The following is a 24,568-nucleotide window of genomic DNA, read 5'->3' on the forward strand; positions in this document are numbered from 1 at the left end:
TGTGGTAATATTGTCATTGGCGGCACAAATCTGGCATATAATGCTTTGAATATCACTGTTTTTGTGCAGTACATGATTTTCGGTACCAGATTCTTCTTCTTGTTTTGCTCCTCGTCCTTATAAGAAATTGGCATTTCTTGAAACATACCTATAAACATGTTTATGTCACATTTTTCAAGGCTCTGTCAATAATATCATTTGCATCTAGTCTCACACATTTTTGGAAAAATTGGAAAAAAAAAAGTGGCATCACATTCCTGCATCTTTACTAATAAATATCTCATCATCAAAATATGGCTTTGAAAGCTCTGATAAATCTCTTTGGCTTCGAAACCCCTGATTCCATTGCAACGCTGTTTGATGAATGTCATTTATAGTCGAAGGAATTGAAGTTTAACATTAAATAAATCCACGTAAGACAAAAATAAGGGAATTTTTTTTTATCTATATGATTAATAATTATATATAATAATAATCATACACTGTGCTGCCACTTTATTAGGTGCACCCCCTGCTGTGCACACAAATGGTTTGTCCCACAACGTTGCAAGTCACATGACCACAGTTGTGGATATAAATACAGCAGAACAACCTTTCTAGTATCAGTTAAGCGTACAAACTGTAGCAAGAATAGGGAAAAGGAGTGATCTAACTGACTTTGAACATGGCATACTAGTAGGTGCAAGACGGGCTGGACAAAGCACCTCTGAAACAACAGTTCTCTTGAACTTTTCACGCACCACAGTTTCAAGGGTGTATCAAGAATGGCACAACAAACAGAAAACATCCTCTCAATGGCACTCCTGTGGAAGAAAATTGCTTGTTGATGAGAGAGAGAGAGAGGTCAGAGGAGGATGGCTAGAATTGTGCAAGCAAACAGATGGGCCACAATGTTGCACATCACATCAGAATACAACCTTGGTGTGCAGAACAAAATATCGCAACGGACCACTAGTCGCACTTCGTCACGAATGGACTACAAGAGAGCATGCCTCCTGTGGGCACAGCAATAACAGCACTGGACTATCGAGGATCGGAAAACAGTTGCTCGGTCTGACGAGTCGAAGTTCCTCGTGCATCATGTTGATGGAAGGCCCAGAATTTGGCAAAAACAAAATGAATTCATGGACCCGTCATGTCTGACAACTACTGTGCAAGGTGGTGGGTGCAGTGTTATGGTGTAGGGAATATTTTCTTGGCACATGTTGGGTCCATTGATACCCATAGATTCATGTCTGAATGCCACATCATACCTAAACATCATTGCTGACCAAGTGCATCCATTCATGTTGACAGTTTATCCTCAGTCAGATGGTTACTTCCAGCAGGATAATGCGCCAGTGCACAAAGCCCGAATCACAATGGAATGGTTCCAGGAACATGACAATGACTTTTCTTTGCTGCAGTGGCCCGCTCAGTCCGCAGATCTCAATCTTATTGAACATCTTTGAGATGAGCTGGAAAGGGCTGTTCGCTGCATGGTACTCCATTCCTGCACAACATTTTCAGCATCTTGTTCAATCCATGCCTAGATGAATTCAGGCTGTTTTGAAGGCTAAAGGAGGTGCAACACGCTGTTATGTAGGTGTACCTAATAAAGTGGTAGCACAGTGTATATAATAATAATAATAAATATAATCGATCTTTATTTTTTTATCCATGTTTTTAAAACACTTAGGATTTTTTCACATTGTTTGTTGAGGCAACCAAGAATCATTTCTTTATATTTCAATACCACAGCATTTATTTATGTATGTACTCAGGAACGTGTTAAAGAAATAACAGTTGCTTCTCTCCCCCCTTCCAGAATAGATTATAAGAGACGTAATTTAGACTGGATGACCTGAATCTGAATTCTGTTCTTGAAAATAACTAACTTTGATTTTGTCAGCTTATATTGTTGTTTGTATTTGAAGCAAGGCGGTGGTAACTATGACCTCACTTTTTCTTAATTACAGTAATGAACTGATAATGAATGCTTTCCATAGCATTATGTAATAAAGAACTCATGGAACAAAAAATAACTACTTTCTCCTCCTGTGAATTGGAAGAATTCTTTATTCTGTAGTACGTATACGACACCCAGTATATTTGGAGAAAATATATCAATTATCAGGTGGATTGAAAGCAATTAATTAGGAAAATTAACCTAAAATATTTAAAAAGCTGGACAGTGCACAAAGGCACAAATTACAGAATACCTAGAAACCTCACTGCTGTCTGATAGACTAAAGCCACTTAGTAGATCATGTTGGATATGTTGATTGCACTTTGTATTAAAGATGAGCAGAGGCAGTATCACTTAATAGCAACTTAAAAAATTCTTCAGTAAATTGTATAAGTTCATGTTTGAAAAAATAATATATACATATTTAACACATAATACAATATAACACAATAAAAAAAAAACAGACATGAAATCTGGAAAAAAAGTAAACTTTCTTTGAAACCATAAGTCTTCCAGAAAAAGTGGAAAAGTTGTCAAGTTTGAACATTCATTGTATATGCTCTCAACATTATTCATTTTTTTATTATTTATATTGCTACTATCTAAATTTAAGCTCTTTTTAATAGTGTCTGCTCCCTTTCAGGTGTGGGATCTCAGCACTCAACATACATGGTCCAGTATAGCATGCAAGGTAACAATGGTTGGCCATACAGACACTGTTCGGTGCCTCCAAGTTAGTAATTTTCTGTTATATTTATCAGATTTGTAATAAACAAACCTAATTTAACTACATACATTTGAATCATATACAAATTATAAATGCCTGTTTATTTCTCTGTCCAAACATGAAATAAAGCTTGAAAAGGTCAGAGTAGTATGTCACTAATGTTGACTTAAAGTGTAATGCCAATCATACTAAATTTTATGGAAAGAGGGTCTGCCCCTATATAAAAAGTAGAGTAAAAGTGGGAAAACTCCACATGAAAAAATCTGTACGAAAAAAAAGAAGAAAAAAAAGGATTATACCTACTTAGTAGCTGAAGTTTCAAATGCCACAGATGATTTATGAATCAGTTTATTATCGAAGTTCGGAAGAGCCACATGTACCCTGTATTTATTTCTTTAATAAATCATTAGCAACATACTATTTGGTTGACCTTTTCAAGCTTTATTTCCTATTTGTCCTCTAATAGCAAGAATATCACATTTAAATAATGTAAAGAAACAACTCGTGCAGTTCACTTAACTTGGTAGTAGCGCCCCAAAGTGTAGCAAAAAATGGTGAATCATTTGACAGGTTCTCAACTTTCTGTTTAACTTCTGGGAAATGTTTTTTTTTTTTTTTTTTTTTTCATTCTGTTTGAACAGTATCAGTATTTCATCTTTCCATAATTAATTGCAGTTAATATGTATATGCAATTACTTAAAATGTACATACAATTATTTATTGTATGTACTAAGTTGTATACCTATATAATATCAGTGTAAATACACCATAGATAACTCTTAAGGAACTATGATGGTAGTGTGGGAGGCATCATTTGCTTTGTATCTCATATTGTGCTCTTCCTTCACAATGAGTTGCCATGGTATTGCACTACCTTGAATAAGTAACGTTTCACTAATAGAGAAGACTATTGTTACTTATTCTCAGTGAGTACCACCACCCAGACGGCACTGTTTCAAAGCTATTGGCCTATCATCGGTAGGCAGGTACCCTGGTATTACAGACATGACAACTCAGTTGTGAAGATAGTCACACAATATGATACATGCCAAAAGGTTTATGTGATAATATTTAAAAATAGCTAAATTAACAAGGCATTATATAATATGGTAAGAGTTTAATATTTATATAATATCGATGTAGATACACCATAGATAACTCTTAGGAAACTACGATGGTAGTGTGGGAGACATCATTTGCTCTGTATCTCATATTGTGCTCTTCCTTCACAACGAGCGCCATGGTATTGCACTACCTTGAATAAGTAACGCTTCACTAATAGAGAAGACTATTGTTACTTATTCTCAGTGAGTATCACCACCCAGATGGCACAGATGATAGGCTAATAGCTTTGAAACGGTGCCATCTGGATGGTGGTACTCACTGAGAATAAGTAACAATAGTCTTCTCTATTAGTGAAGCGTTACTTATTCAAGGTAGTGCACATCATTGAATAAGGTAATGAATTACCTTATTCAAGGTAATTCATTGTGAAGGAAAAGCACAATATGAAATACAAAGCAAATGATGCCTCCCACACTACCATCATAGTTCCTTAAGAGTTATTTATCTATGGTGTATTTACACTGATATTATATAGATATTAAACTCTTACTCTTAACGTATTATGTCTTGTGCATTTAGTTATGTTTAAGTACTAAGTTTTAATAAAAAATTAAAAATTTTAAAAGATACTGTGTGTTTTACTCCATTTTTTTTTTCAAAAAAAAAGAAAAAGAAAATTGCAAAAAAAAACTTTTATTCATAAAATAAACATATTTCTCTTCCATTTTTTCCAGTTTAAAAGACTGTTATGCCCATGAAGTTTCAAAAACATGCCCATGTATATATATTTCTTTTCACTTTGAGATTGGGCATTTATGCTTCCAGGTTGTCTGACTCCTTTTTTTTTTACTTATCATGTATTTATATATTGTTAAAAAATATATTATATAGTCAATACTATTAGTTACTTCTGTTTTCAGGTTTATTTTATTTCATATTTGGCCTGCTTCACAGTGCACATCATTTGAAACTACATGTCTTACTTCCACTAGTGTAGCAGCCATCTTGAGAGAATATAAGGTATTGTGTTCCTGTCTTTACATGTGAACAATAATAAACCTTCCATAAATCAATACAGTAAGGCTGTAGATGTACCCTGAACAATGCAGGAGCAGAAAATCAGTAACTGGAAACTATCAACAAACACAACATCGTAGCTTCTCTGGTGTTATGCTGTTCTTCAAGCAAAAAGCCAAGTACAGTCTGTCCTCGTATAGCACGATAGTTGCGTTCCTAGAAAACCTCGTGCAATGCGAAATCGTGCAATATAAACAACAGGCCCTATGGGAAAAGTAGGGTTAGGTTCCGACCACCCAAGATTGAACACACATTTGGAACCAAAACATTACCAAACAATAAATAATTGGGTAATTTTAATCGTTATAAAATTTAAGTATTTTATAACGATTAAAATACGTAATAAAAATATTATAATAAAGTATTTTTAGTATTTTTTAATAGTAAAAAAGTATTTTTTACGAATAAAATACGTATTTTATTCGTAAAAAAATTATTATATTAAATAAAATAGTCGTAATAAAATATTGCTAATGCTTTTGCTTCTATCGTAAGCAAACTTGTTTTTTATTTGATTTTCTATCGAAACAGATGACAGCCGTTCCATCTCTTCCAATTCTTGTGTCTTAATCTAATGGATTTTAATTACACTGAGTTGTTCCCGCTATGAAAGTTGTTTTTATTTTCTCTGCATTCTTTGTAATTCTCGGCGTTGCCTGATTTAGGTCTATAGCACGTGCAATATCACATGGCCTTTCATTTCGCTCAAAGCGTTTCACAATTTCATATTTTTTCTCTATCGACAGAGGCGGACAGAAGCCTTACGGGGGAAACCACGGTGGGCCGGAGGCCGGTGTGATTTTGGCCATAAACCGTAGTATGAGGCCACTATAAATTTTCCCGGTTAAGAATTTTTGATCCAGTCCGCCTCTGTTTATCGATATTGCTTTTTTTTTTTTTTTTTCCTCTCTGAATCTGCAGTATCTTAGCCAGAACGCTTCCTTTTCACACCTTTTAAGTATTTTACTCATTTTTAGGGAATAAAGCACAATTATAAAACGAGGAGGCACGCTTGATACACATAAACAAAGCTGTGCGCGTGTAGCAACTGAATAAACAACACCGTAAAGGCCGAGATACACTATTAACACCTCACATTTTACTAAAGCACATTTCTGGGGGTTACTACCATAAAACAATAAAAATAATTTCCAGTTGCGTTTCTGCTAATGGAATCTGTTATAAACTGGTAGTAAACTCCATCTAATTGCATTTGCTATTATATCGATAGCTGGAATTGTGTTGGTTTTTACGTTATTATGGTGAAATGTGTTTCCCCTTCACTGATATAAAACACATAAATACATTTTCGGAATCTTCTTCATTCCTATCGTGTTGCGTTCAGTTGGGGTGATTCCGCGTTCGACTGCCATTTCTTGTAAACACAAAGGCGAATCGTGTATAAGCGAATTCGGTTCGTGTTATATAAGATAACGTTCCCCTATTTATAAATCGTGTATGATCGAATTCGTGTAATGTAAACACGTGTTATACGAGGACCGACTGTAGTTACAAAGACAGTGGTGGATCACCTGACAGATTGTCTTGCACAATCTATGTGATTGTGTAAGACAACCTCTCAATAGTTCAACCCTCAATATCAAGTGAACCAATCTGATTCAACCCCTTACTTTTAGAGTTTATATAAGTAAAGAAGTCCTTGCTGTTTTTCTTAGCATCCTTTGCCAAAGATTTCTCGTAATCTACCTTCGCTTGCCTAACCTCCTTTGTGACTTGATTACAGACTAGCTTATATCTGCCATAGGTTTCTTTGTCACCTGAAAATTTATATGCATCTCATGCATTTTTCTTCTCTACCATGAGTCTCATTAGTTCATCTGACATCCATTTAGGCCTAAACTTTGAACAGTATTTCTTAATCAGTATGAAAAACCTAGTAGCTTTCACGATTAGTTCCTTGAACTAATCGTGAAAGCTACTAGGTTTTTAGGAAAGCTACTAATAAAAGCTTCCCACTTAGAATTGCTGTTGGTAACATCATCAGTTTGTCCCACTGTACAGAATTTAAAAACTGTCTGAGACCGGTGTAGTCGCCTTTATGGGAGAAAAAGCCCTTCCCTTCCCTTTACGGTAATTATATCTTTAAGTAAATTCCACATCAGTACACTGCAATCGCTGCCTCCTAGTGGTTCCTTTATCTGCAAATTTTTTATATTGAATCATCACTGCTGATAACCAGATCAAGAGTATTACCTTCTCTGGTTGCCTCTCGAACTTGCTGCTGCTGCAGAAATGTCATACTATTGTACAAATGGATTTTGCAAACCTCTTTGAACCCAAGAATGTTTTCACATAAAGCATCTTTCATACGTACAGGGTACACACCCTTTAATTTTTATTCTTTGTGGGTTTTTTTTGGCTAATGCCATATAAACTTGCATTCTTGCATCATTTGTCATTACTACTACTAGAATATAACTAAATTTAACTGATACTAGAATATAACTGATATGTCTATATTATATCTTATATATATATTGTTTGTGTTATTAGTAATAAAGAAAACAGCATAGTCTAACAACATTTGAAACTACATACCTTGGATTATTCCGTTTTTTTCTCAATATATATATCCCCTTGAGTTCAATACACATTCTCCATTTTAAGAGCAAAGAGGAAATACCTGAAAATAGGAAGTATTTATTTTGGTCTTTGTAAAAGTCATTTATAGCTTCCTTGAGATTGTTGTCCTTGAATATCAATGCCTGTGCAGGTGTTTCATTAGATTTCTTAGACAAAATAATCACTCAAAGTTGTAGTTGCTTTATGGAGTTGTGTGCAGATGCATTATCATGAAGAAGTAGGACACCTCATGTCAACTTCCCTCTTCTCTTTTCCTTTATGGCCTCTTAGTGTATCGAAAGAATTCCTTCCATGTCCCAAAAGGTGCTAGTCATGATCTTCCCATTGGAAGGTTGAGTCCTGAACTTTTTAGGTGGTAGTGACCCTATGTGTGTTTCCATTTCATGAACTCTTGTTTTGTTTCTTGATCCCGGTGTTGAATTCGCATTTTAAAAACAGTTCAATTTTGGAAAGAACCCCTCATGGATTTTAACTTCTGGCTTAGTGTGCCATGATGGGTTTTGTAAAGTCAGGGTACCTGCATGTATCTTGTGTCGTGTGTAAATTTTTTTTACAAATTTTAACCCTGCACTGTTTTTGAAATGTTGTGAACGTTTTTGGCACCTATCAAAGATTGACCTTTGACACGTACTCATGAAAGGCTAGTACCCAAATATTACTTTTTCTTGCATTTATCGACACTTAAATATGTCCGTTCTAAATAACAAGGTCCTCAATTTTTCTGGAATATTTCTGGAGTTATCAGTTCCCAAGTGGGGTCATATGTAGATTCTCAATCCCATTTAAACTATTTAGCCAAAATTTTATCTGGTATCTAGAAGGTGGCAGCATTATATGAGGGGTGATCATTTAATTCATGGACTTGTGCAAGATCTTATCTTACTTATCATCATCTGAATCCTCTATGAATTTCTCCTTCTTGAAATACTCTCCCTTGAGCGTTACAAACTTTTACCACCATTGCACCCTTGCATTGAATGCTCTTTGCAAGCAATTTTTTGAAAGACTGTGATGTGCTTCCATTGTCGCTCTGCAAGCATCGTTTTTGGCTCCGGAACGCTTGTCTTTCAGAGCTTTCTTCAAGTCCAGTGAATAGGGGGATGTGGCAGAACCTCTGCACCTATGACAGTGATCACTGGCTGTACAATATTAGCTGTATAGGGCCTGGCATTCGCTTGATGGAAAAAACCACTTCACACTGGAAAGTTCTTGACATTTCTCACAAATGGCACAGCAAAGTTTGGCTCTGAGACCTCAGAGTATGCTTCCTTATTCATAGTTGTTCCACGAGGCACAAAATGTGTAACAAGAATGCCTTTTATGTCAAAAAACCATATATTTGTCAGCTGAACGAGAAGCTCAATTTCTTAGGTCTTGTTGAATCAGAATGCCTCCACTCACTCGACTGTTGTTTTATCTCTGGATCATAGTGAAAAATCCAAGTTGTTTCATCACAAGTCACACTTCAATTTAAGAAGTTTTGACCCTGTATTTCAAAATAATCAACCATTTCTTTGCACAGTTTTACTCTTTACTGTTTTTTTTTCTGGAGTCATATCGTGCGGAATCCAGTGGGCACAGATTTGTGATATTTTCAGGTGATCTTTCACAATATTGTGAGTAAACCATGTGAAATGGACACTCTAACAGCTAATTCACAAATTATAATTCCCCTCTTCATCCAAGATTTCCTGGGCTTTTGTGATTTGCTCAGTTGTTGTTGAGAGGAAGGCTGACCAGGTCTTGGGTCATCTGCAACAGAATCACGTCCTTCACTGAATCGCTTGTGCCATTTAAATATGGCCACCCTACCAAGACACTCCTTACCATATGCTTCATTCGTCTCTTTAACTATCCTATGCATTTAAGCCCCGTCTGACACAATAACAAATCGCATATCACTGTTCAATCTGTATGTCCAATATGATACTTGCTTCAAAATAGTCATCAGTGACACGCGGCTAAAAAAAACTCCACCCAGCACTAGCTTGACAAGTAATGGCATGCACACACACAGTCTGCTCAGTAGCAGACTTTGTGTGTGTGTGTGCTCAATCAGGGAGAGCACCTCTAGCAGCAGTTATAGAAAGTTAATACAGTAAATATAAAATCTTGCACTAGTCCACGAATTAAATGATCACCCCTCGTGTATAGTTTTATTGAGTTCATCCCTTTTGCCAAATTTTATAATGACCTGGTGCTCCAATTTTGTATCATTCATGATTTCCTTTGGTGTTTTCTGCTTTAAACCTATATTGAGTTTGGATCTGTGCTGAATAAGATACAGGCATGTGTGATAAAACTACAGTTTTTTTATAAATCAAGCATATTTATAGGCAAGGTAGATAACATATTGAACATCTCTCAGTATATGTTTTGTTTATTGATAAAGTATGAATTGATGCAGTGACTTGCGACATCATGCACATAATCAAATATTACAATATCATACGATGCAATGTTTAAACTTTATCTAAAAAATAGGTATGTTTATGGTAAGAGTAATTCATGTTAGGAATGACAAACGTTGATATTATAACAAAGCCAGGTGGGTTCAGCTGTGCATATAACTGTGTGCAAGAAAAAAAAGCCTAGGAGATTGTCAAAGATAATCATTCTACTGCATGAGAACATATCTACGTATAGTAAATTTGACCACAGCATTGGCAACCTTTGGCTGAAAAATTGTGCATCACTGTCCTTACACTCCAAATTTGGTCTTCAATGATTATCACTTCCACACAATCCATGTAACCAAGATCGAGCTGAGATTGAAGGCTACTAGGAGAAAGCAACCAATGAAGAAAGTTGACTTAGAGAAGTTAAAAAATCTTTGGAAGAGTTTTAAATCTGTTCTCACTGAAGCGAGTTCAGAAGTTCTAGGTTATGAAAAATGTCTAAAGAACGACTGGATGACAGATGGAATTTTGACACTCGTGGAGAAGTGCAGTGCATTTAAGAACTGTAATGCACTATGGTAAATTAAAGGAGCTAAATAGAGCTGGATCACAGAAAAATGCAGAGAAATAGAAGCTCTGCAAGAAAAACATGATGATTTCAATCTTCACAGAAAATTAAAGAGATTTCAGGAATTAATAGAAGGAAACAACCAACTTCAATCCGAAATGACAAAGGTGAGATTATCCTGGAAGAATTAGGAAAAACTGGATATGTGGACTAAATACATATAAGACCTCTTTGCTGACAGTGAACACGAGTTAGATGACAACAACAATGCAGTGGTAGGGCCATCCATACTTAGATCTGAGGTGGAGAGGGTGATTAAATCAACGAAGAAGGGAAAAGCCAAAGGACCTGATGAAATCACAGCGGAAATAGTCAAATTGCTCGACTACAAAAACACTGACATTCTTGTTGAATTATTTAACAGAATTCATGATGTGGGCAACATCCCTCAGGATTGAGCGACATCAACATTCATCACTCTTCCCAAAAAAACTAAACACCAGCACTTGTGGAGACTTCAGACTAATCAGCTCGATGAGCCAAGTCCTCAAAGTGGTCCTAAAAATAATTGAAAATCGAATTTTAAGGAATTGTGAGGATTCGATGGATGATGCACAGTTTGGATTTAGAGCAGGACTGGGTACAAGAGAAGCACTATTTTGTGCCCAAGTCGTGATGCAAAGGTGCAGAGAATGACTGATTAATGCCTTTGATCGAGAGAGAGAGAGAGAGAGAGATCAAAGGCATCAGTTTGATCAAGTCCAACACACCAAGCTCATCAAGATCCTTAAGGAGTTCAGCCTTAATGTAAAGGACTGAATAATCAAATACCTGTAGAGGTGTTTGATTATTCGGTATTCTGACCAAATGGCATCTGTTGTAGTTGATGGCAGAAAAACAGAAAATGTCAACACTGAATGTGGAGTGAGGCAAGGATGTGTACTTCCTCCCCCTCCTGTTTAACATTTACTTGGACATCATCTTCAAGAGAGCATTAGATGGAAGAAATGAAGGAATATCTGTCAATGGTAGAGTAATTAACAGCCTTCACTTTGCAGATGACACTACTTTGTACAACTGATATGCAGGACTTGCAGATACTTCTCAATTGTGAGTGAAGAAGGTGAAAGAATGGGCCTCAGAATTAATATCAAAAGACTAAGCTCATGGTCCTTAATGGGGCAATGCCAACACCTCCCCTCATGTTAAACGGAAAGCTGATAGAGAGAGTTGACAAAATCAGATATCTAGGCTGTTGGATCAATGACAAAAACAAACCAGATATGGAAATAAAAGCAAGGATCGAAATGGCCAGGCAGTATTTTCTTAAAATGAGACCTGCATTATGCAATGGAAACCTGGATCTCCACCTTAGAATCCGAATGATGAGATGTTATGTTTGATCAGTTTTGTTGTATGGTGCCGAGACATGGACACTGAAAACTAATACCTTGGAAAAACTAGAAGCATTTGAAATGTGGATGTACAGAAGGATGTTAAAGTATCCATGGACAGCAAGAGTGACCAATGATTTAGAGCAGAGAATAGGAATAATCCATGAATTGCTGAAGGACATAAAGAAAAGAAAAACAGTGTATCTTAGACACCTGATGAGGAACAACAAAAACACAATTCCATGGCTAGAGACAGAGAGACGTTTGCCGTGGTGGTCACCGACCTCTGTTAGTAGATGGCACACAGAGGAGAAGAAGAAGATTATCACATGTTTGGACCAATAAAAGAGAACTTGAGATGGTAGAAATTGAAGATGGTTACAAATTCAAGTGCAATGTCACTTAAATTGGCTATTCAATTGTAGACATTTTTTTTATGCTGCGAGCATCACTATTGGGGACAACATCTTGACGAAGTGTAATACGAGGGCTGTTCAATAAAGAATGATCATAATTTTTTTTCCACAACACTTTTACTCTTATTAAGCAACTGTATTTTGATGGTGCTTTTCAAAGTAGTCTCCCTTTAATGAAATACACTTACTCCAATGTTTCTGCCATTCTTCAAAAACATGGTGGAAGCCATATTTTTTAAGCTTTTGAGAATTGCCTCTGATGTCTTAACCTCCTCCTCTGACTTTTGAAATAAAAAAAATCACAGGGTGCAAGGTCAGGGGTTGTAGGGCAGATGAGGAACACATTTGACATTAATGCTGGCTAAGTCCTCAATGACAATAGGAGCAGCGTGAAGTCTTGCATTGTTGGCTGTGGTCATTTGCAACGAATGATCCTGCAAAGTGTGCAGTATAGTCCTGTGTTAAGGTCCCACGACAGCCATATAATGTGGCACATCATGCTTGTAAACCATTCCTTGAATGTCAAAAAGATGACCATAACTTTTCCTGCAGATGCCACAACTTTTTTTTTTTTTTTTTTTTGGTGTTGGCAATGACAGATTTCCAGACAGTGCTTTGTTGCTTACACTCTGCGTTGAAATGATGTCTGGGTTTCATCCTCTCACCTTGTGCAGAACTCACTGCCTTCATAACCATCCACTGCAGCTCCTGACAAACCTCTATGCAAACTTGCTGTTGCTCAAGTGTAAGTAGCTAAAGGTAAAGGCATGGGTTTTAATTGCAGAAGAGGGGATTTGACAGTTTAAAGTGCTATATGGTATCTGTGAACAGATTGCAGAGTGAGCACAAATACACTTGAATTATGGAATACCTTTAAAGCAAAAATCACAGAAGCCATGAATGCATACATAATATTAAGAAAATATTGCAGGAGGTGGATACCAAAATGGATGAATGCGAGCTTCCAGTCAAATAGAGCCGAAAAAGACAGCATGGGATAGTTACAGAGCGGGTGAAAAATACTGAAGCCTACAACTGCTACAAGTTGATTTATAATTGTACCACAGATAAGGTTAGAGAGAGCAAAGAATGGGACATGGGATTTTTCATGTATGTGATACAGCAAATTAAAAAGCAAATCAGATTGGACCCTTGTGCACTGGTTGTGGGGAAAGTCTTAAACAACCCAGCTGATATTACAGATGAATTGAACAGATGCTTTGCATCTCTCTTTGCTAAAGAAGAAAGACCCTTCATGCTGAAAAAAGGCTATGAAATTAGTGATTTCGAAATTGCAGATGACTATTTATTAGAAAAACTTTTGAGCATATAGGCAAGTAAAACTCCTGGAGGTGATTGCATATACCCAATAATTTTAAGGGAGGTCACCTGTGAGTGTATTGAACCATTGAAGTTAATTAAGAGAGCATCTTTGGATTCTGGAGAGATTTCTTTGGGTTGGAGAAGTGTCAACATATCACCAATACATAAAGGTAATTCTAAGGGTGAAATCAATAACTATAGACCAGTTAGTCTGACTTCACTGGTAGGGAAAATCTTAGAAGCAATGATCTGACTTTACTATTAGGGAAAATCTCAGAAACAATGATTAAGAGTGCAATCCAAGGATATTTAGATGGATATGTCTGAATAACACACAGCATTGTTTTGTTAAGGGAAAATCATGTTTAAGTAATCTAGTAAACTGTATTTTTACAGTTACTCATTAGCTGGATGTAGGGAACAATTTCAGCATAGTTTGTTTGAATTTTAGCAAAGCATTTGACTCATCTGTCAAGACAGGTATAAGCAGGAAGGTGTTGGAGTTACTAAAAAAATTCTAAGATGGATTGCTGGTTGGCAGAAGGCCGAGGGTTGTGATTAATGGATATTCTTCAGATTGGTGTTAAGTCAGAGGTGGGGTCTCCCAAGGATCAGTTCTTGGACCACTGTTGTTTCTGATTTGCATGAACAACATCATACACTTCAGTTAATTTTTTCTTGAGACCAATACAAAATGACAGCAGCATACTGTTCATGGTCACATCCATTTTTAAATAGGCAAAACAACAGGCACAAATGATCAACTTGATCGGCTGCCATGGTTTGTTTGTTTGTTTGTTATTTGGTTTTTAGGAGCATTAGCAACCATATTGCTCCGGGATATGCGGTGTTCATTCCCTGACCTTTCCACATCCTCCGTATTTGGTGGTGACGGGCTCGAACCCCGGTCTAATCAAGAAGCGTGTGCTATGCACTGCTGCTCCTTCCCACCTGGCTACGGAGGCTGCCATGGTCACATGTCAACTGCACAATTGCTATGTGATGCACCTTGGTTTGGTCTTAAATTCTGCAGCTCAGTAGAAATAGCAAGAAATACGATTGTTCATGAAATATTATGATCATTCTTTATTGAACAGCCTTCATAGTTTGGTGATTCATATGTAAGTGAGTTTTCTATATAACTACAAGAGTGAAGTTATATCGAAACACCTGTAATATTGCATGTTAGTAGAACATATTGAATAATGATGCTGTGAAAAAATTCAGCTGCTGACACAAACTGCAAGAGAACAAAAAAAATAAATGTATGAAACATAATACACACAGTTCTTGCTTTACGAGTTCCCAGGTTTACGAGTTTTTTCCCCCCAAGTATCAAGTATCAACAAAATCGAAAAGATGAACATTAATTGCAAAAAATGAATGTTAAACATTCATAAATACCGCATTCCAATTGTGTGTGCTTGATTTTACAGGCTATGTTTTCATTTCTTTGGATAAATCAGTCATTGTTTAAACATAAACTAATTAGCTAATTTCGAGTACGTAGCTGTATAATACAATGTATCCTGCTTTACGATATTAATCAGTTCCAGTGACTCCATCGTATCGTTAAAATATCGCAATGTGAACCCAATAACACATTGTTTTTTAGTAATTCATTTCAAGATCTCAGAAGTTGAAATTTTTGCTGTATAACTAAGCTGTTTATCTCTCTAAAATGTCATTTTTAAGGTTCCGAGCATGACCTTAAGGCCATATAAAAGGTCATGAGTGTATTAGTTACCAATTCAAATCATTAAAGTGCACTACACGTTCATCGCTATCATATGTTCCCATTATAAGAATCAGTTTTAAACGCCTTTGTGATATTTTTCTAAAGCACATTTCTAGAGGTCATGACCATAAAACAATAAAAACAATTTGCACTTTCCAGTTTATTGGGCTTTTCTGTTACTGCAAGCAATTATAAACGGGTAGCAGACTTGATCTTCTTGCATTTTCAAAAATACCAATAGCTGGAATTGTGTGGTTTTTTACATTATTATGGTGAAAGGTTTCCCCTTTACTGAAATATTCAATCATATAAAAAACATAAATAAATTTTCAGAATCTTCTCTTCATTTCTTTTATTTTAAGCTTCGTAAACTTGTTACTCCATGCGAATCATGTTAGTTGCAATTTGTGTGTACCGAAAATGCTTATGCATGCAATTGTGAAATTTATAATTAAAAGAGAAGATTATCTTGGAAACAAACACCTTTTGAAGCATTTCTGAAGAAGACAATTCCTTGTGCAACAAACCAACGAGTGCCGAGCCAATAGTGAGTGTGCATTTAGTTGATGATGATGAAGAATAAACATTCTTTGACATTTGTAAGTCGTAAATAATTTCTCTGTTATTATAATTTGCTTGATTTTACAGGCTATGTTTTCATTTCTTTGGATAAATCAATCATTGTTTAAACATAAACTAATTAGCTAACTAATTTCGAGAACGTAACCCCTGTTTTTAACCTTATGTCTATAGAAAATAAATTCCTGCTTTACGAGTTTTCGCTTTTCGAGCACGCGCTAGGAATGAATTAACTCGTAAAGTCGAGAACTACCTATAATGTGAAAAAGCAAGATAAAATAAAATTAAAAGGGCAACAACCAAATGCAATTATCACTACATAGCAACTTCATTGTGCTCTGTCTTAGTATGTAACTAGTATTTATTATTATTATAAAAGTAAATTTATCTTAATTTTTTAATTTGTGAATGAGGTTATTGACATATGTTACAAGTTTCATACTATTAACATTGTATATGTTAGCATTAGCATAAGCGGTGGCAAATGATGCAAGAAAGCAAGCTTATACAACATCAGCAAAAAAACCCATGACACCTCCCATTTCACCTATTCATTCCCTCCAATAGTTTGTCTAGTTCTTCCTCAAATTTATTTAAGCTATTAACTTCCACAACAGATGGAAGTTTGTTACAGCAATCAACCAACCACTCACTAAAGGCAAAGCTCCTGCACATCTATTCTGCAACCCTTCTTAATTTGAATTTGTGCCCCATCATGTGTGTGATCTGAGCAAGAGGAAATATCTCATCAGCATTGAGCTTGCTCAATCCATTCAAAGTCTTAAAATCCCTCAGTCAGATTACCTCGCAGGTGCCTAGTCTCTAGATGCTGCAATTTGCACACTGATGCCTTTCTTGGTAAGAGCTTTCATGCTGAGAAGAGGCTGCGAAATTAGGGCACCCTGTTGTTCTCCTCACTAATCTCGTTGCCCTTCTCTGTACTTATTACAGGAGCTCCACATCGTATATATGTTATTTGTTTATATATGAATTTATGTTACTATTCATATAATTATAACTTTCTATTTATTTATTGAAACTAACACTTTGTATGCTGTTTGCTGAATTTTACAGAATTTCAGGTAAGAATTTGATGACTGCTTCAGTGGTTATCTTATAAGTTTCCAGTGGACCAATATTAGGCAATGTTGCCCCATCATCAAGGCAATTCCTTCCACCCTGACATGCCCATTTTCTAACGTGTGACCTCTCTTTGAAGATCTTTAAGAAGGAAAACATGCCACCAGCTGTCTATCAGCAGCCTTTTGCATCACATTGTGCTTTGTATTCCAGCTTCCTGCCAGTCTGCATATATGGCCCAAAGTCAGAACCACCTGTTGTTCTTCCATAAAAAACAGTATCCAACAAGATTCCACAGTAAGCTAGCATATATACAACAGAGTTGCATGCAATTGAAATAGCCATTGATCACATTAAAGATAACGATGACAGTCCAGTCTACTGAGAGAGGAAATTGTTCTTGCTCAGCTCTGCATAGGTTACAGTCATTTGACACCCTCTTTTTTTGCTGAGGGCATATGACCTACCTATGTGTGAGAATTATGTAACTGTTTTAACCATTTATCATGTTTTTATTGAATGTCCTTTGTTTAGGGATACACACGTTTTATGTTTTACTGCTTTTAATAATCTGGCTGAACAGTTTAAACTCAACCAAATTTTGGATGACAGAGATATGTCTTAAATTTTTAAACTTCTACACTGTATTAATCTGTACATAAAGATTTAAATTCATACTTTTATAATTTTGTTCTTATAAGTTGACATATATTAAAACCAACCAACCAGCCAGTGTTGGTTAGTTTAATTTTTTTTATGGTGCTTTGATTTAATGTGCCATTAAAGTCAAATATGCCTACTGTATGTTACTGATGTACCTCACTTAATTCACATTTTTATTGATAAGACCACCATTTGGCATGCTACAATTCCATCTATAAATTTTGTAGTTAAGCCAGGAACATTTATAACTGTTTGCTTAAACAATATATTAAGTGGAAATATTCAGCCACATGTGGAATTTTAGGCATTTCTGTTTGTTCAGTGGTAGTATTTGTTCACTGGACTAGTTTTTGAAAATGTTTAAAAATATAAATCTCAAAATGTAATTTGGCATAATCAAAATTTTTAATGATTCAGAGGTGTCCACAGATTTAAAAAAAAAAAAAACAATCAATGCCTTACTAATAAGAAATGCTAACCAGTTTTAATGTGAAGTAAACATGGTGATATTTGGTTAAACAGCATTATGCATTTTTGATCTTTTAGAATATTAATTTAATAGAATGCTATTCCTGAAGCTACTGATGAAGGGACTGAAGTAAGTACCTTAATGTACAGCTGTGTATTTAATCGATAAATGTTTTCAAAATTATAAATCATTGCCCAGAATGTAGTGCAGTATTACCATATCTCATATTCAGAGCATGCATTGAATAATACCTGTCATCATCACTTCATAGAAAGTTGATAATTTTGGGCTTTAAGCCACATGTCTGTCAAAGACAGACAGACACATGTATCATCCTCAACATTGGCATGTGATTTTTTTATATTAGCAATTAATGCTAGTATTGGTAACAATGTGCAAGTCAGAAGGCTTATACAGCACCATTGGGTGGGGGCATTCCCTTTTATTTAAACTACCCACCTCCACAACATTAGGGAGAAGCTTATTTCCAACAGTTCTTTACTTTGGCTGAATGTGAATTTCTGCACATCTGTTTTGCAACCATCCATTTTGAATTTAATTATATGCCCTCGTATGTTTAATCATACGAGGCAATAAACTAAATTCTCCTGGCATCTTTATTCATTCTCATGAATAAAGATGCCATCAGCATTTAGTTTATCTTGACCTAGTTTCTAGAGACTGCAATTTATAAAATCTCAGTCTTGATAAGAAAGAATATCATAGCTAATCTTGTTGCTCTTCTCTGCACCCTTTCCAGCAAACCTTCCTAATATTATGTTTCCAAACTGTATGCAGTATTCTAGATGTAGCCTAACCATTACCTTATACAATGGGATAATTATCTCTTTGTTCCTGTTAACAAAGTTTCTGTTTATCATTGACAGAACTCCATGGGCTGCTCTGACAGCTTGTTTGTAAATCTCATAGAATTTCATTTCGGACTGTATAATTACCCCCAGATTCTTTTTTCACACTCCACTACCTTGAGTTTAGTATCATCAGACAGTATGTCATTCTGGGATCGCTGGTAAGCCACAACCCATCTGCTTAGTTTATCTATATCCTCTTGAAGTAGTATACTCTGATTACTATCATTAATCAATGTGCCCACCTTTATATCACCAGCAAACAGACATTAAACTTGTAATATCTATATCATTAGTAAATATTAAAACATTACATCTATATCATTAGTAAATATTAAAATATTACATCTATATCATTATCAAATATCAAAAACAGTTAAGTCTCAACACTGACCCCTGTGAAACCCCACTTATCACATTAGTCCATGAAGGGCAATGTCCATTTATAAGTACTCTTTGATTCTACCACCTGACTGTCCCTATATTAACTTACACGTAATGGCACATTACTTCAGTTTACACAACAATCATACATGTACAGTATCAACGGCTATACTGAAATCTTATTCAGAACAACGATCTCACAGTGGCTGATCAGATTGGTGTGGCAAGATTTCTCTTTAAAAAAATCTATGCTGTGATTGCCTTATGGCCCCACTTCTATCAAGATGATTTTGCATTACTTCTTTAACTGTTAAGAAGTTTTACTTGTTAACAGGAGAGATTGCTTCTACAGGGATGGGATACACTTAAATAGAAAGGGTGCAAGAATTTTTGCTGATGCTGTCGAGGCAGTGTTAGGTGGGTTGGAAAACTGCTAGTTGGGGGGGATACAAGGACTAATAGATTAACAGTAGCCACTGGCAGAGGTGGAAGTGATTCTTGCACTGCTTCTATTGAAATGAGCAGAAGTCTGAAAAACAAGATACAGGATATTTCAGAGACTGCTGGTAGTCATTGCGGTACAAGTAAACACATGGGTTGTGTTAGGGTAGCTAAGAATAGAAACAGGTGCATGTATACCTGCGTGTACACCAATGCTAGGAGTTTGGTAAATAAATTTGATGAATTTGAGGTATTGCTCAAAACATCAAAGGCAGATATTGTTGGGATATCAGAGACGTGGTGTCACACAGATATAAGTAATGCGGAACTGGAATTTGGGGAATACAATGTGTATAGAAAGGATAGACAGGACAGGAGGGGAGGAGGGGTTATGCTATTAATTAAGAAACACATAAAGTCCAAGGAAGTGAAGCCAGTCGACATCGATGGACAGGGCAGTGTCGAGTCAGTTTGGTGTGACATAAGCATAGGGAAATCAAAATTGAGAGTAGGAGTGTGTTATAGGCCTAATGACTCTGATGAGTATAATAAGATATTGTACAGGGAAATAGAGTGGGCTAGTAAATCAGAGAGTCTTATAATGGGGGATTTTAATTTCCCAGATATTGACTGGAATTTGTGGGTTGGTCACTCGCACACTAGCAAGGCTTTTGTGGATTTATTCGATGATTGTTTTCTACATCAGCATGTTCGTGAGGCAACAAGAGGGAGCAATACTCTTGATCTGATTATCAGTAGTGATTCTTCATGCATTAAGAACCTGCAGATAAATGAACCACTAGGTGGCAGTGATCACAGTGTGTTGAAGTGGGATTTACTCAAGGAGATAACTACCATCAGAGGTAAAGGGAAGGGTTTTTGTTTTCGTAAAGGAGACTATGATGGTCTGAGACAGTATTTAAATTCTGTGCAGTGGGACCAACTGATGATGTTACCAACAGCAAACTCAAAATGGGAAGCATTCAAGGAACTAATCTTGGAGGCTACCAGGCTTTACATACCAACTAAGAAATATTGTTCAAGGTTTAGGCCTAAATGGTTGTCAGATGAACTAATGAGACATGTGGCAGAGAAGAAAAATGCATGGGATACATACAAATTAATGGGTGACATGGAAGCCTATGATAGATATAAGTTGGTCTGTAACCAAGTCACAAAGGAGATTAGGCAGGCAAAGGCAGACTACGAAAAATTATTGGCAAAGGATGCAAAGAAAAACAGAAAAGAGTTCTTTACATACTTGAACTTGAGAAGGAAAGGGATGAATCAGATTGGTCCACTGGATATTGATGGTTCAACAGTTGAGGATCCTGCTCAGGTGGCTAACAATCTAAACGAGTATTTTGCATCTACATTCACGCATGAGGAGTTATTCAGGAAGGAGAATGATGTAGGTAAAGTACACATTGGCAGTGAGCTGGATGATTTTGTAATAACTGAGAGGAAAGTGGAGGAGAGATTGTTGAGGATAAACATAAAAAAGGCACCTGGGGTAGATGGGATCTATCCAGTTATATTAAAGGAGGCAGCAAAGGAAGTATGCAAACCCCTAGCCATAATTATGAGAGCTTCTTTGGACTCAGGGGAGGTACCCATAGACTGGAGATGTGCAAATGTAACCCCAATTCACAAAGGAGGATCAAAGGCTGACACAAGTAATTATAGACCTGTTAGTTTAACTTCTGTTCCAGGTAAATTAATGGAGGCACTGGTTAAAGAAGCACTGCAGGATCATCTAGACAAGAATTCCGTTATAGCTCAGACGCAGCATGGTTTTGTTAAGGGCAGGTCTTGCCTGACCAATTTGATTGGATACTATGATGTAGTCACAAAAGAACTGGATGCAGGGAATAACTTTGATATTATATATTTGGATCTTAGAAAGGCTTTCGATACTGTTGCACATGGAAGACTGCTGCACAAATTGGAGCAGTGTGGCATTGGAGGCAAATTGCTGTTATGGATAAGGGGATGGTTGAGTGGCAGAAGACAGAGAGTGTTAATCAATGGACACTGCTCAACGTGGACTAATGTTATTAGTGTAGTTCCTCAAGGTTCAGTGTTAGGTCCGTTGTTGTTTTCTGTGTTTATGAATGATATTGATGATGGGATATCAAGTTTAATGTCCAAGTTTGCAGATGATACAAAGGTTGGCAGGGTCGTTAAGGACACTACTGACGCTATGCTGCTGCAACAGGATCTGGAAAGGTTGAACAGATGGGCTGAGAGGTGGCAAATGAAGTTTAACATTGACAAATGTAAAGTACTACGTATGGGATACAGTAACCCCAGAGCAACGTATCAACTCTGCGGTACTACACTGACAGTGGTGGAGAATGAAAAGGACCTGGGGGTAATTGTGCAGGCAGATATGAAGTTCTCTGAGCAGTGCAGACGAGCTGCAAGAGTAGCTCATGGTGTCTTGTCAATGATATACAGGAATTTTTCTAGCTGGGATAAGGAGGTGATTATTCCCTTGTATAAGGCAATGGTTAGGCCACATCTTGAGTACTGTATACAGGTCTGGAGGCCTCATTTCAAGAAGGATGTAGAGCTGCTGGAACGGGTACAGAGAAGGGCAACAAGATTAGTAAATGGAACAAAGGGTTGCTCTTACGAAGAAAGGCTTAAGTTTTGCAAATTACAGTCTGGAGACTAGGCACCGGCGAGGTGATCTGATAGAGGTGTATAAGGCTTTGAATGGTTTGAGCATGCTCAATGCCAATGGGATTCTTCATCTTGCTCAGAATAATCACCTCAGAGGGCATAAATTCAAATTGAGGAAGGACGGATGTCGGATAGATGTGCGGAAATTTGCCTTTGGCCAGCGGGTGGTTGGTTGGTGGAACCGACTTCCATCACTTGTTGTTGAAGTTGATAGCCTAAACAAATTTAAAGCTCGACTGGACAGGTATTTCGAACGAACGGAGGGGTGAAATGGGAGTGGGTTTTTTTTTTTTTTTTTTGGCTGATGCTGAATAAGCTTGCTTTCTTGCATCATATGCCTCTACTAATGCTAATGCTAACTGCATTACCCACTTCACCTTTGAACCACCCTTGTGAATAGGAGATACATTTACACATCTGAAATCTGTTGGTACTTATGGAACTAGAGGGGGTGCTTTCATTATGCTGACTGAAAGTTTGACTACCTCTTTTGCAGCTTCTTTTAATATAATTCGATAGATACTAAAAGCCCAGCACATTCACTTTTAGATGCACCAATTTCTCTTTCACCTTTCTGTTATTAATAGTGGCAAAGGATGCAAGGAAGGAAGTTGAAGAAGAAGAAGAAGGGGAGAGGAAGAAAGAGAGAGAGAGAGAGAGAGAGAGAGAGAGATCAAGAAGTACCTTATCTGGCCGTCCCTGATAACGAATTTTCTAATTCTTCCTTAAATTTACTCAAATTACCCACTTCCATAACACCAGTTGGTAGTTAGATAGAAGGTATTGCCCCTGTGCAATACCCTGCATTTATTTATAAAATCGTGTGATTTCCAATCAGTATTAGATAGAGTTCTCCTAATCTCATCTCTAAAAAATCATTCATGTAAATGCAAAATATTTATTTATATTTTCAGCAATCTGTACATCAACAGTTATACCATTCATATCCTGTGGACAATTGTGATTCATCCCTTTCTTTCAATTGTTAATATACCAAAGATTTCTGTGATGCCTTTCTTTGTATTATTAGAGAAAGACTTCTGATAATCTGCTTTAGCCTCCTTAATTTCCTTAATAACTTCATTACTCACTAGTTTGTACTTATTGTCAGATTATGTATTTTTTTACCACAGTTTTTACCACACCTTTCTCATCTCTACAACAAACTCATTAGTTCATCTGACATCATTTGATCTAATCTTGAAAAAATTAGTATTACTTAGTGGCCTTTTTATTAGTAGTAGTAGTGGCATGTGATGCAAGAAAGCATGTGTATGAGCTTATGCAGCATCAGTCAAAAAAAAAATTAACACCATTCCCTCCAAATGCCTGTCCAGTTCCTCCTTAAATTTATTCAACCTATCAACTTCCACAATGAAACTTCCCATTTGGAATATTCATTTTCCGGCATCAGTTGGTCTCACTGAAAAGAGTTTCAAAAATGCCTGAGCACATTATAATCAGCTTTAGAAATACTAAATTCCTTCCATTTACCCTTGACAGTAGTTATTTCTTTTAATAAATTTCATGTCAATGTGGCTAGGATCACTGCCGCCTAAAGATTGCTTTACTTGAAGATTCTTAATATGTGATGAATCAGTGCTGATATTTTAGGTATGTGTACTACACATGGTATTGTTGCCCATGTGCAGTACCTAGCATTTATTTGTAAAATCAGATCAAGAATATTGCTTGAAAACAGTCATTCAGCAATTTGAGAAATGTTTTGCTACTGAGTGAGATACCATCTCTCTCTCTCGCTGAGCATTACACTACAGATAAATAACATTTCCTAAAGAAATGTATAATGTTACTTATTTGTAATGTGGTGCTTCTGTATGAAGAAATGCTACTTCATTGTATTATAACAACTTGTTTTGATATCCTCAAAATTTGGGAGATTAGTGCCATATAAAAATTGTTTTTCTGACTTTTTCTAGCCTCCCTATAATAAAAACATACACAAATGCTACTATAATGAATATTCTACTGAATTTGAAAAATAAATACTGCACTTATATTTCTGTGCCTGGAAATTATCAGTGCCAAGCAAATCTCATTGAGGTTTACAGCCGTAAATTCCTGTAAATGTAATCAGAAGTATAATATAATGCAAATTTTTGAACTACTCATTTT

General features: G+C 36.3%; 1 protein-coding gene across 1 annotated transcript in view; it reads left to right on the top strand.

The window, feature by feature from the left end:
• LOC150076512 (uncharacterized) overlaps positions 1-24,568 on the top strand; it is a 188,149-nt gene that overhangs the window by 125,357 nt on the left and 38,224 nt on the right. Inside the window, exon 7 of the mRNA XM_090387374.1 lies at positions 2,592-2,681. Coding sequence (XP_090243500.1) covers positions 2,592-2,681 — 90 coding nt within the window. The remainder of the gene's footprint in view (positions 1-2,591; positions 2,682-24,568) is intronic.

This window comes from Mastigoproctus giganteus, chromosome 13 (genome assembly GCF_048544385.1).
Source record: "Mastigoproctus giganteus isolate SK-2022 chromosome 13, ASM4854438v1, whole genome shotgun sequence".
Taxonomy (NCBI): domain Eukaryota; kingdom Metazoa; phylum Arthropoda; class Arachnida; order Uropygi; family Thelyphonidae; genus Mastigoproctus; species Mastigoproctus giganteus.